Source organism: Thamnophis sirtalis, unplaced genomic scaffold (assembly GCF_051295495.1).
Source record: "Thamnophis sirtalis isolate CommonGarterSnake01/CBP01778 unplaced genomic scaffold, rThaSir2_p1.2 scaffold_1, whole genome shotgun sequence".
Taxonomy (NCBI): domain Eukaryota; kingdom Metazoa; phylum Chordata; class Lepidosauria; order Squamata; family Natricidae; genus Thamnophis; species Thamnophis sirtalis.
Window position 1 is genome coordinate 136694477 of NW_028261381.1, and position 13072 is coordinate 136707548.

The 13072-nt window shown below is 37.1% G+C and overlaps 1 protein-coding gene across 2 annotated transcripts in view; it reads left to right on the top strand.

Annotated features, from left to right (window-relative positions):
- SLC24A4 (solute carrier family 24 member 4) overlaps positions 1 to 11832 on the top strand; it is a 131417-nt gene extending 119585 nt beyond the window's left edge. For both annotated transcript variants that reach the window (XM_087725681.1, XM_087725685.1), the window contains exons 13-17: positions 2554 to 2720; positions 4885 to 4999; positions 6891 to 7003; positions 7864 to 7929; positions 9965 to 11832. In XM_087725681.1, coding sequence (XP_087581807.1) covers positions 2554 to 2720; positions 4885 to 4999; positions 6891 to 7003; positions 7864 to 7929; positions 9965 to 10117 — 614 coding nt within the window. In that variant the 3' untranslated portion in view covers positions 10118 to 11832. The remainder of the gene's footprint in view (positions 1 to 2553; positions 2721 to 4884; positions 5000 to 6890; positions 7004 to 7863; positions 7930 to 9964) is intronic.
- The last annotated feature ends 1240 nt before the right edge of the window (positions 11833 to 13072 follow it).

The following is a 13072-nucleotide window of genomic DNA, read 5'->3' on the forward strand; positions in this document are numbered from 1 at the left end:
GTTGGGAAGAGGGATCCTTTTTTTTAAATCACTCCAAACTGTAACACTCTTTTCCTTTGCGACTGCAATTGCATCACAATTACAATTATTATTATTTTCTCTTTGCTTTTCCCAAATGTTTATTCTCGCGTTCTTCCAAATATCTTCAGTATGGTTTAAATCAGTGGTCTCCAACCTTGGCAACTTTAAGTCTTGCTGGCTGAGGAACTCTGGGAGTTGAAGTCCACAGGTCTTAAAGTTGCCAAGGTTGGAGACCACTGGTTTAAATGGTTTAAATAAACAGGTTTTTTAAAAGGATCTGTGGTTTGTTTTTGTTTAGTGCCTTCAGGTCAGTCTTGATTCCTAGTGACAGTCTGCACGAGTCTCTGCAGTTTTCTTAGGAAGATTAGCCTGCTTTTTAGAGCAGAGAGTACTTGGGTATGTGAAATGCTGTAGGTTTTTTTTGTAATAATGGTAGCAGCAGCAGTAGTAATAATAACGGTAGTAATAATAACAATATGATAAAAATGCCAAATCCAATCTAAACATCTGGTTGACTGTGTGACCAACCATTTATTTTAATCATACTGTGTGACCAATGATAATAATTTAAGGATTGTGATTTAAGGGGGGGAAAGGAATGAAATCTACATTTCTGGATATCAAAGCCCAAAGGATCAAGTAGATTTCGCGAAGGAAACACATGGTTAACAAAAAATGTGGAGAATCAGAGGTGGTATTCAGCAGGTTCTGACCAGTTCTGGAGAACCAGTAGCCGAAATTGGAGAACCAGTAAATTAACACCTCTGACTGGCCCCGCCCTCATCTATTCTCTGCCTCCTGAGTCTCAGATGATCAGGAGGAAATGGGGATTTTACAGTAACTTTCCCCTGCCATGCCCACCAAGCCACGGCCACAGAATCAGTAGTAAAAAAATTTGAATCCCATCCCTGTGGAGAATGGAGGTAAGACTGTTTATTTAGCTGGCTACTATATTTCTTCATATACAGCTAGTCCTCAACTTATAATAATTCATTTAGTGACCATTCGAAATTACGATGGCACTGAAAAAATGACTTATGACCATTTTTCACACTTAGAACCATTGCAGCATCCTCATAGTGATCAAAATTCAGTCACTTGGCAAATGACATTTATGACATTAGGGATCATGTCAGTGGTGGGTTTCAAATCCCGTTCCAACCGGTATAGTTAAAATGGGGCACATGCATGCAGCGAGCGCATGCATCTTAGCACCTCGGTGATGCTCCAGCTGCTCCGCAGAGCATTGCACAGGCACTGTACGCGCCACACGCATAAACTTTAAAACACAGCTAAGGAGCTCGGGTGAGCCCTCCAGAGCACCGTATCAGAACAATATCCGGTGCTCCAGGCTGGCTCCAGTACGCCCGTACCGGAGCGTAGTGCCTGCAACCCACCACTGGATTATGTGATCACCTATTACGATCTTATGACAAGCAAAGGTCAATGGGGAAGCCGGATTCACTTAAAAACTGTATTGCTAATTTAACAACTGCAGTGATTCACTTAACAACTATGTGAAGAAAAAAGGGGGTAAAACGCAGAATAGAATAGAATAGAACAGAATAGAATAGAATTCTTTATTGGCCAAGTGTGATTGTCTTTGGTGCATATGCTGCATAACAATCAATATCAATATAAATTGTAAGGATACAAGCAACAAAGGTACAGTCCTGCAGTCATAAGTGGGAGGAGATGGGTGATAGGAATGATGAGAAGACTAATAGTAAGAGTAATGCAGCCTTATTGAATGGTTTGACAATGGTGAGGGAATTATTTGTTTAGCAGAGTGATGGCATTTGGAAAAAACTGTTCTTGTGTCTAGTTCTCTTGGTGTGCAGTGCTCTATAGTATCGTTTTGAGGGTAGGAGTTGAAACAATTTATGTCCAGGATGTGAGGGATCAGTGTATGGGTCTTCAATGGAAGGCAGGTTGGCAGTAATTGTTTTTTCTGTAGTTCTGATTATCTGAAGTTTGCAAAACCAAACCAGAGAATTATAGAGGTGCAGATGACAGACTCAATAATTTATCTATAGAACTGTATCAGCATCTCCTTGGGCAGTTTGAGCTTCCTGAGTTGGTGCAGAAAGAACATTCTTTGTTGTGCTTTTTTGATGACGTTTTTGATGTTAGGTATCCATTTTAGGTCTTGAGATATTAGCTTAACAAAAGCTTCACTTAGCAACAGAAATGTTGGGCTCAATTGTGGTCAAAAATCAAGGACTACCGGTACCTGTAATCCCAAGCATGTCAATATCTTGCCTGCTTTTCAAGATGTCCTTACTACAAGTACCACTGCTCTTTACAAAAACAGGAGCAGTCAATGTAGCACAATTCAGACATGCTGTCCCTCTCCCCAAGCAAACTCCATTAAACTGGGGAGAGGATTTGGGTCCCCTTTCTTCCTATACCTTCTTCTCTACTAAAATAGACAACTGCAATATTGGCTTTATTTCCTTCTAACCTGCTCTAGTGCATAAGAGTACAGCAGTGTACATCAACAAACTGGTTCCCTTTTCTTTTTCTCCCCAGAAGGAAAAATGGAAAAAGTCAAATGGATCCTGACCTGGCCACTGATACTTCTCCTCTTTTTCACCATCCCAAACTGCAGCAAGCCACGCTGGGAAAACTTTTTCATGGTGACATTTCTCTTTTCCACATTATGGATTGCTTTGTTTTCCTACTTTATGGTGTGGATGGTGAGTGATTGCAAAGATATTTGGGGGGGGGGAGGGGGAGGTTGATTAAGATAATATTTTTATGAAGTTAGGTAGAAAACAAAGGCAATAGTTGTTCTGACCCAGGCTTCCTTAGAAAGCAAGAAGCAAAATTTTGGTCCCGACAAAACCTCTTTTATTTAAAGGACTGTGAATTCCTTTCATTCACAGTCAGCAAGGCTTTTTTCCAAGGAATGTTTATCCACACACACCTTATCTCATTTAGAGCGCTGCCAGATAGCTAGTTTTCAAACACAGGGCAAAGCAAAACTTGGCACAGAGTCTCTTATAATCACAAACCGAACTTTCCAGACCAAATAAACATTGTTTCCTGCAAAAGCCCACTCCCCATTCATTCCTCTTGTGTTTCCTCTGGGAGGGGCCAATAACCTCCAAGGTGTGGCTTGACTCTTAAGTGGACCCTGATTTCTTAGATGTTTTTGTCTTCTGGCAGCTCTGTGCATGCGCACACTGGGAACAGGCTCCAGCTGTTCTTCTGCCTCACTGCCTCAGATGCACTTCTGAGCTTTCCTCAACCCCAAGACTGGCCCATGTTCCTCCCAAACCTCCTCACTGTTTGACACTTCTTCCAGCTCTGCTGGCTGTCAGTGGGCCACAACACTAATAATGAAGAACATGACTATTTGAATCTAACTGAAAGAAAGCAAAGCAAATGTTTGATGTGTGCAATATCAGCATTCAAATATGTCTTTTATTAAAGAAATCATTGTGACACTTAAAACCTAAACCTCCTTTTTAAAAAACTTTTTTTCCTTCATTTTTCTAACATACCTACCAAATATTTATGTTACTGGAAAACGCCGTAACTTGCCCTCCAATTTAACTAGCATTCTGGAGCCTGTTAAGACAATCTGTTAATCAACTCACAAAGGCAGACACTGACCTGATTGGCATCTTTTTCAATAACTAGGAAAAATAAATCTTGTATCACAGTCCCACATTTGGGTTTCAGGCAAGGCCAGGTGGAGATCCTTCTTTTCTCAGAGCTGATGGTGGTGGGATTATTCATTGGATTACTATTTGATTTTTAATCCAGTCTTAATCTCAATCTGGTATCCTTTAGATATGCTAGATCTACAAATTCTAGAAAAGCCCAGATAGTTATTGCTCATGCTGTTAGGAATTCTTAGAATTAGAGACCAAATATGGACTCATGGAGCATTCTATCAGGAAAACTGTGTACTATTAATCTCAATTTGTACCAATTCATTAATTCCAGTTTAACCTAAACAACACAGGACAGACTATATGAATGTTTCTTGCTACTTTAATCCTCAAAGAAATAAATCCCATGTGGTAATTTTGGATGTAATATTGGGGTTAATCTATAGTCAACCCCATGAACTTCATGACAAAGTGTGGACTTGAACTCAAATTTTACTAGATTTACCCATGTACATTAATTTCTATGCTTTCTTTAAATTCCTGCTTCATGGAAGAGAAAAAAAATATTCCTTGAGGATAAATAGTTTGAAATTTTGAAGTTCCAGTGGAACCAGTTTAGACATAACTAAGTAAAACATCATGATCATGCATAGTTTCTGCATTATGCACATTCATTGGACACTGAAAAGAAAAAATGAAACAGGAAAGAGAAAAAAAAACCCAACTTTTTTGTCCTCAGTTTTTATTGATTTGGTTTTGATGCTCCTTGATTCCAAATGACTCTTGGCAGCTCCCAAAATAATTAACATAAAAATACCCCGTAAATATAAATGTAATAAAATTAATGTTAAAAAAGGGAAATACATGGCAATTAAAAGAGGGTAATCCAGACAACACATCAATACATATACACAACAGATTATCCCTAGAAATTGCAAAACATTTTTACTGTGTCCTAGGATTGGCCTTCTGCAGATATTGGCCTAGAGTTGCTGTCACAGCTAGCAGGCATGACCTTTGCAAGTATGAGTTGAAATTCAACATGTATGGAAGATATTAGATTTAGGAATATGTTCTACATAGTCTGTTTATGGCTGCTAATTTCTTGTAGCATTAGAAATTCTTATGTTTGGTTGTGTCTTGGTTCCTTTTAACACTCATTTGCTCAAGCAGTTAAAGAAGGTCTAAGAGTCAGAATGTTCTTATTGTTTTCAACAACTTGTTTTCCTTTGTTGCACAGGTAACAGTGATTGGTTATACTCTTGGGATTCCTGATGTTATCATGGGCATTACTTTCCTAGCTGCAGGGACTAGTGTACCAGACTGCATGGCCAGTTTAATAGTAGCAAGACAAGGTAAGGCCTGCACTGATTTCAGATAAATGCTGTGCTTGTTTTCTACATCAGTAAGCAGAGCTCTTTCATTATTGATGTAGAGATGGGGCTGAGATTGTTAAGATCACATTCATTTCATTCAGGTTTTTCAACACAGTCTAATGTAATTTGAATTGCCTAAATTAATACCTGAATCAGAATGCAAGCATCCTTCAGTTTTTGCAGTTTTCTTAATTTTAAATTACAGTCCTCTGATTAAAATGTGTACAAAATTGATTAGCAAAACCTGCATACAAATATGTCTGTGTTAAGGGACACCTGGGAGAAAATACTGTGTAGGAGGAAATTGCTTACAAACCACTGTACAATTTTGTGCTTTGGAAATACATAAAATTGTCTAAATGAAAGTGTGAGCTTAACAATTCATGATATTTTCCATACATTTTTTTTTAAATTACAAACTGATGGCAAAACTGAAGACTAGGTTGTGGTTGGGAAAAATGTAATATTATGGGAAATGAACAGATGAATGCAGTGTAAGAAGTGATGTGTATCTAAATAGAAATGAAAGTTGAATCAACCAACTGTTCCAGCGGCATGTCTATGGAGATTCTCAGTCATCCTGGTTATGGTTGTCCCAAAAGAGCTTTTTCCGAACTTTCTTTGTTTTTCCTTGAAGATGTTTCGCTTCTCATCCAAGAAGTTTCTTCAGTTCTGAAGTATTCAAGTTCAGAACTGAAGAAGCTTCTTGGATGAGAAGTGAAACATCTTCAATGAAACACAAGAAAGTCCATTTGCTTTTTGAAAAAGAATTTTGGGGTGATCCAGATGCAGTGATCCACAATTCCCACTATTATATTTAAATCAGTTGAAAAGCACAGCTAATCTATTTACAATTCTTTGGACTGACTAATAGTTGGGAGAGAAATGATACAGATCTCCAAGAGAGGAAGGTGTTAGTACACCTTTTATAAGGGGGTGCTGGACTTTTCAATATTTTACTCTGTATCTATTATTTGTAATGCAAATTCATAAGTAAAGTTTGGATCACAAACACCAATTTAAAACACTATCCTCCCTTCTCTTATATAAGCTTCTTTTAAAAGATTGCTTACTTTAAATGTAATGCGTAATATATAATCAAAGGGTGTTTTATTTCACTAGCATTAATTTTGTGTAGATTTAATTGCTTAAATCTCAGGTGCTTAAACAAAAATATTTAAGTAAAAATAAGCTTGGGAACTGCCCTTCATTAATCAGGAATCTCTGTTTTATACTTTCATGTAAATTTAATCCATTTATTGGTTTGATTAATTTATCAATGCAGTAATCTCAAACTCACCATCCACTTGTTATTCCCGTCTCAAGAGTTAAAATAGACTAGATTTTATCCATTTTTTCTTTATGAGGCTGGTGCTTTATCAATAGTCAGATTTGATATTTGTAAAAAATAATAATTCCACATAGAATTTATTAGAATTCATGGGATCATTACATTGGAAGAGGTGTGTTGTTTTATGTGAGAATCCACACAGAATCCCATAATGTTGGAAGAGGCCCCTTGTTCTCTGTGGGAATCTAAACTAAAGTATGCTCAACAGAACTAATTTTATTGAGTTACATTTTGAGGTTCCAAATATAGTACGTGACCTTCATCTGTAGTCAACGCTTTGAGTGTCTCAAGATTATAACATACTTTGGTTTTAAGCCCATTTACAGTGTACAGCTAACATGCCTTTTCTCTCCCTCAATTAAAAATAATCGGCCCTGTGAAGAATTATTGTAGGGAACCCTGGACAATATATGGTCTACAGTTTATATTCATTACCTCGAGATGTAGCCTTTTGCTTGTTGTAAAATAAATCATTTTACAAATCGAAATAGCTTGAATTGTGAACGGTTTGTTTTTCAGGATTAGGTGACATGGCAGTGTCCAATACAATTGGAAGCAACGTGTTTGACATTCTTGTGGGGCTTGGACTTCCATGGGGTTTACAGACTATGGCAGTTCATTATGGCTCATACGTATGTATCCAGATGTAAATAAATCTGTTCAAAGTTTTTGTCACAGAAAATATGATTGAAGAAAACAATTATTTTGGTATGGTTTGGTTGAAATTGAGTTTCCCCAGCTTGATAATCTGTAAATGTATTGTGAGCTGGGACAAAAACTCTCAGTGTATTCAGCAAAACTTTGACCATGATGGCCAATTAGTATAGCCTTTATTGTCATTGTAAATCATGTGTACACAATGAAATTATGCTGGAAATTGAAGTAAGGCCATATTGGAATTGTGTCAAGGTTCAGAAAAGCTATCCTAAATATCTTTACACAAATCTATATACAAAAATTCCATAAAACTATTTCTACAACATACATACCTCTTTCTTGGCCAGGATTACAGCTGGTTCTGAAATAAGATGGCAAAACATCTTAGAAGCATGGGTACACAGAGGTCTCTGCAATGTGTTTTATATTTCTCAAGAATCTCCAGTAGGAACCAATGCTATCTCACAAAAATCTCTTAATTGTTTCTTATGTCTCTTAAGGTCTTTCCATCTGCCATTAGATGCTCAGTATAATTCTTTACCTTTGACTAACATTGTTCTCTCTAATGTTATAATTATCATAACCAATGGCCCCCCTTCAAAAATGTTCAACTGTTTTCTTTGCACTTTGGATTCCTAAATGGATCTTCCCTCTGAAGTAAATCTATTTTGCAAGATGAAATCTGTTTCCTTCTGTTCAACAGATATTGACTGTTGAACTTAATTGGCAATGAAATTATGAGTATTGTTTTTACATCCTCTATCTTATATTTTCTAGTGACTGTTTTCTTGAGATGTAGCAAGTATTTTAAAACTATCTTTTCTGATTTTCATAGGTTAAGATAAACAGCAAAGGACTAGTTTATTCTGTTGTGCTTCTCCTGGGGTCTGTAGCTCTTACCGTAAGTAGACTGATGAATTAACCTATTTCTGCATCGAGTCATATTAATACAACCTATCTAGAGATGAGATAAAACTTATTTTATAATTAACTTGTATTTGCCATGCAAAATGTAACTACTATTATTTAGTCAACATATCCCTTTAACAGACTTTACAAATGAGTTGTACTATTAAGAAACTTACATTTGTAAAAATAATTTACAACTTTGATTGGAAAAATGAATTGCTTTAAAACTTGCAAAAATATGTGTATTAAAAAGCTTGTATAAAATAAAGCCCTGGTTTAATAGTACATTCAGATGATACCATGTTTCCCCGAAAATAAGATCTATCCTGAAAATAAGCCCTAGCTTGATTTTTACACATGTGCCCAATATAAGCTCTATCCCCAAAATAAGCCCTAGTTAAGACCCCCACCCACTCTGTTGTGACTGGTTGCATGGGGTGGGGCAAGGCGCATGGGTAAAAATCAAGTTATGGTGGGGATGCGGGGCGTGGAGCTGCTTACCTTCAGATAGTTGCAACCAGGCCTTGTACACCCTGCCACTTGCCTTGCTGGCCCACTTCTTCTGCAGCCGCTTGCCGCCACTTGTGCGCATCACCCCCAGCCACCATTTCCCTATCAGATGCCTTCAGGAAAGGGCTCTGCAGCTGATAAAAGAATTCCGGATTGATGCGTGCAGTGCTTCCTTGCCTCTGTTTCACTGTAGAGGCCTTCAGGAAAGGACTCTGCAAATGAGAAACAAGCTCTGGATGGATGTGTGTGATGCCCCCTGACCTCTGTTTCAGCATCAGAGGCACCCGCAGAGCTCGTTTCTTGCTGCAGAGATCTTTCCTGACAGCCTCAAATTGCAAAAAGAGGCCAGGGGGCGCTGCATGCATCAATCCAGAGCTTGTTTATTGGCTGCAGAGCCCTTTCCTGAAGAAGTCTGACAGCAATATGAGGCCGGGGTGTGCTCTGTATGTCAATCAGGAGCCCGTTTCTCAGCTACAGAGGCCTTTCCTGAAGGCCTCTGATGGCAAAATGGAGGCCGGGGAATGCCATTTGCAAGCGGCGGCAAGCAGCTGCAAAAGAAGTGGCCAAGCAGCATCCACCCATGCTCCGATGCTAGGTGGAGCTGTCAGTGCCGCCACCACGAAGTGAGACTGTGGAAGACATCCCCTTAAAATTAAGTCCTGGTGCCTCTTTTGGAGGCAAAAAAAATATAAGACTGGGTCTTATTTTGGGGGAAACACAGGTATGTTGTCTGTTGAACTTGAATTTATGTCCTATCAATTTGAAAAAATACTTAAATGACATAAATGGTGCCAGAATTTCTGCATTTCATGGATTTACAAGACAACCATTAGTAGTCACATCCAATTTGGGTTGATCACCGGGAGCAGAGTTATAGTCTTCTAAGCTTTTGGATTCATGCTGGAGCTCATCCTCAGAGAACTTCTCTCTCACTAGAATGTGTCACATACTCACTTTAACAGACAGTAAACTGTCTGTTAAACTGACAATTATTGTATCCTTTAAACTGAGGTCCAATATGCATACAGAGAAGAACCCATAACAACATATAAAGTGGGGAAAAGGATGGAATAAAATCAAAGTTTGATGAATTAAAAAAATAGTGTCAGATGATAGAGTGAAGCTATCAGATATAATAGTTAGAACTCTTAGAGAGTTTGTTCAGGTAGCTTAGCAATTTTTTATATTAACTTTTAATTGAAATCCATGAAGCATCCCAAGAGACTTATTTCTTGATATTTGTACAACACTTAAAGCAACGTACTAGATTGTCACCTAATTAAAAAAAATCAATTAAGCATATGGATCATAAAACACTTGTTTCCCTCTATAGATTTTATAATAGCTCTTCCACAAACATTTTGTATTATAGGATTTAGAGTTTTTCCAGTTGTAAAGGTCATGGAAATTAGTTTCCTTGTATGATTTCTGAAATTCTCATTTGAATTCTCATTTTTTTTTAGCCTACATATATATTGCCTTCAATCTTAAATAATTCATTCCCCATGTTCTTACAGGTTGGCGGGATCCACATAAATAAATGGAAACTTGACAGGAAATTGGGCATCTATGTGCTCACCCTCTATGCCATTTTCTTGTGTTTCTCGATACTGATAGAGTTTAATGTCTTCACTTTTGTCAACTTCCCAATGTGCCGAGAAGATGACTGAGAAGTAAAGCCAAGAGGTGTCATCTGGGTCTATTTTGCTATAAGTGTCAGGAGACATATTTACACTTCAGCTCCAAAACTCAATGTCTCTCCTGCTTCATCAACTTAGAAGCAATTTACCTGGGAGGAAAGAACACATTTCTTTGACAACACAAAGCTCAAGACTACTAAAGCTTTGTCATCTGTTCTTCCACCTCCTCTTTCTTCATCAGGTACCCTCATTCAGCTGTGCTTCCTGCAGCTCTGTATGAGATTTTAAAGGATGGTGCCCCCTTTCAGATTCCATTCTGATTTGAGCATCATCAATATCAAACTGACATCACGTCTGCCATGGAAACACATTTTCCATTTGATGGCATATGGGTCTTCAAAGAAGAGGAAAAGAGAGTAGATAAGATTCTACCTTGGTTCATTTTGAGGATCTCAGCTCTGGGCTATCATGCTACCATGCTTATATGCATGAAGAACCTTGGTTTTCCTTCTTTAAATATCTATTTATACAGAAGTTTCAACCATGCTGAGGAGATCATCTTCAATAGTAATTTATCATCTTTTAAAAGTGTTTTTGAAAGATACAAAAATTTTACTATGAAAAAGATGGAAAATGATAATACAATACTATGATCATGTTATTCTAAAAATCTTGGAACTTAAAATATGGCAACCTGGATAAATATCTGTGCTTCAAAAAGATCAAATTGTTCTACAATCAATGAAGAGCAATGGATAATACCTAGAATAAATGCATATGAATATTAAGTTGGCAAGTTAGAAAATTGGACCAGCACAGTAAGTGCATATTCTAATCTTAGAGGAAAATGGAAAACCTTGGGTGCTCAATAATTGATTGTGATGGTAATGATCTGGGGGAAAAGTATATCAAGATGCCTTCCAACTTTTCATAAATGAACTATGAATTTGGAAGTATCTATATCTATCTATCTATCTATCTATCTATCTATCTATCTATCTATCTATCTATCTATCTATCTATCTATCTATCTGCTTGCGTGCATATGTGCACACACACCAAACAATAATTGTACAATCCCCAGTTTTATCTTGTTTTAAAATCTGAAAGGTGGATTGCATGAAAACTGGCCAGCAGAATATGGAAAAAATTCTGCTAGCTTTTGGAAATCCAGTACCTGCATGTACATTGGGAGAATTATAGAACATGGTTCAATGTGCAGAGATATTCTTCTGAGGTGTGTGAGTGAGGTGTGAGTCAATGTAAATGCTTAAATTATTTCAGAAGATAAATTTGATTCATACACCTAAATCAATTCAAATAGAGCCTCCAATAGGAATGGACTCTATTAGGACCAATTCAGGCCTTAAAGTGCATGTGCACGTGTGAGGAAAATATCTAATGAATGTGAATTGATTTAGTTGTATTTTATTTATGTTCCTTCAATTCACTGAGTTAAGCTGATGCTTTGAATCAGTGTGAGTTGATTCAAAGCACTATTTGCACAGATCATTTCCTTCATAACTTACTTGAATCCCCTTTTGATCAAAAGCTCAGTCTCTCATCAAGTCTTGACAATCTTGAGTCAGCTGATCCTGGGAACTCTTACATATTTCACTATTTGTCCAGTAAAATGTTTGAGACAAAATTAATTAAATTTGAAAGTTTTCACTTTAAGCAATCTCCAACTGCATGGAAAGAAACAAAAATAATCAGAATATCTACAAGAATGCAATAACGGTCATTGTCATTGCAATAACGGTCATTGTTATCTCTGAGTTAACTTAGTTCGCTAGAGTCATAATCTGTTTTTTCCCATATCGCTAGTGACTCTCACAAATAAAATATATTTGGCTATTTATGAATATAATGGAAAGGAAACCACAGTCTATAAAATATAAATTTCAGAAGATTTGGGATATTCACGCAGCAGGGAGACAGGATAAATCCCATTTCTCTTTTTATGCTTCTCTTATATAAAACCTGACACAAGGACATGAGCTTTCCCAAGATTTACCCACTGCCTCAATTTGTAAGCTTCATGAGAAATACTGAAAGATTAAATGGAAATTGCAGACATGTCTTATTGTCAATTCTAAGTCAACAGTGAAGATTCCATCACATTCATCACTAGCATTACCAATTTTCCAATGTTATTAAAATGCTGAAGAATGCAGAGATTGCCAGAAGCACAGGTTACCTTTGTACATAATTTATTTTTTTAATCTTCTTTGCTAAGTAAAATATATTGAATGGCTGAAGAATATGAATTTCAAACCACATTAAATCTATTTTTGCATGCATAAGCATTAGGCAAAGTTCCAAAGAGCAGAGCATTGCACTTCTGTCAGAAAGAAATACATTTTTTTCACAAGGAATTTAAAAATGGATATAATCACTTACCATTTATTGAGGATGGGACAGATACTCCAGCAAATTAACAATATCTCTATTCACATGATGCTCCCAGTATAAAAGTCCCTAAGCTGCTACAGTTTAATATTTCTCCCAGAGATCAAATTTCATTTTATCCCATGCTGCCTAATTCACACACTAAACCATCTTTGATTATTTAAATCACAAACATTTGGATTCATACAACATGTTAGACTATAAACTAAGGTCGTAAACTAAGGATTACAATTCCCAGTGGTTAAATTTACACTAAGCCAAAACCATACAAATTCACATAACAATATATGATAATGAAGCCAATCTCAATGTGATCTCAATATCATGAGTTCACAGTAACCACGGGAATACTTCTCAAAAAGAAGGAAATATATGAAGGGGGGGAAGCCTTGCCCTTAAATACCTTCCTCCCCGATAAAATGCTGATAAATACAGTAATAGGCATGTAAGAGAAAGTTACAAATAGATTATAACCAGGAGTGGGTTCCTGCCAGTTCTAACCTCTTCTATAGAAGAGGTTCCACAAATCTACAGTGCTGTTTAGAACCAGTTCCAGCTCCCTCCCCCCGCCCG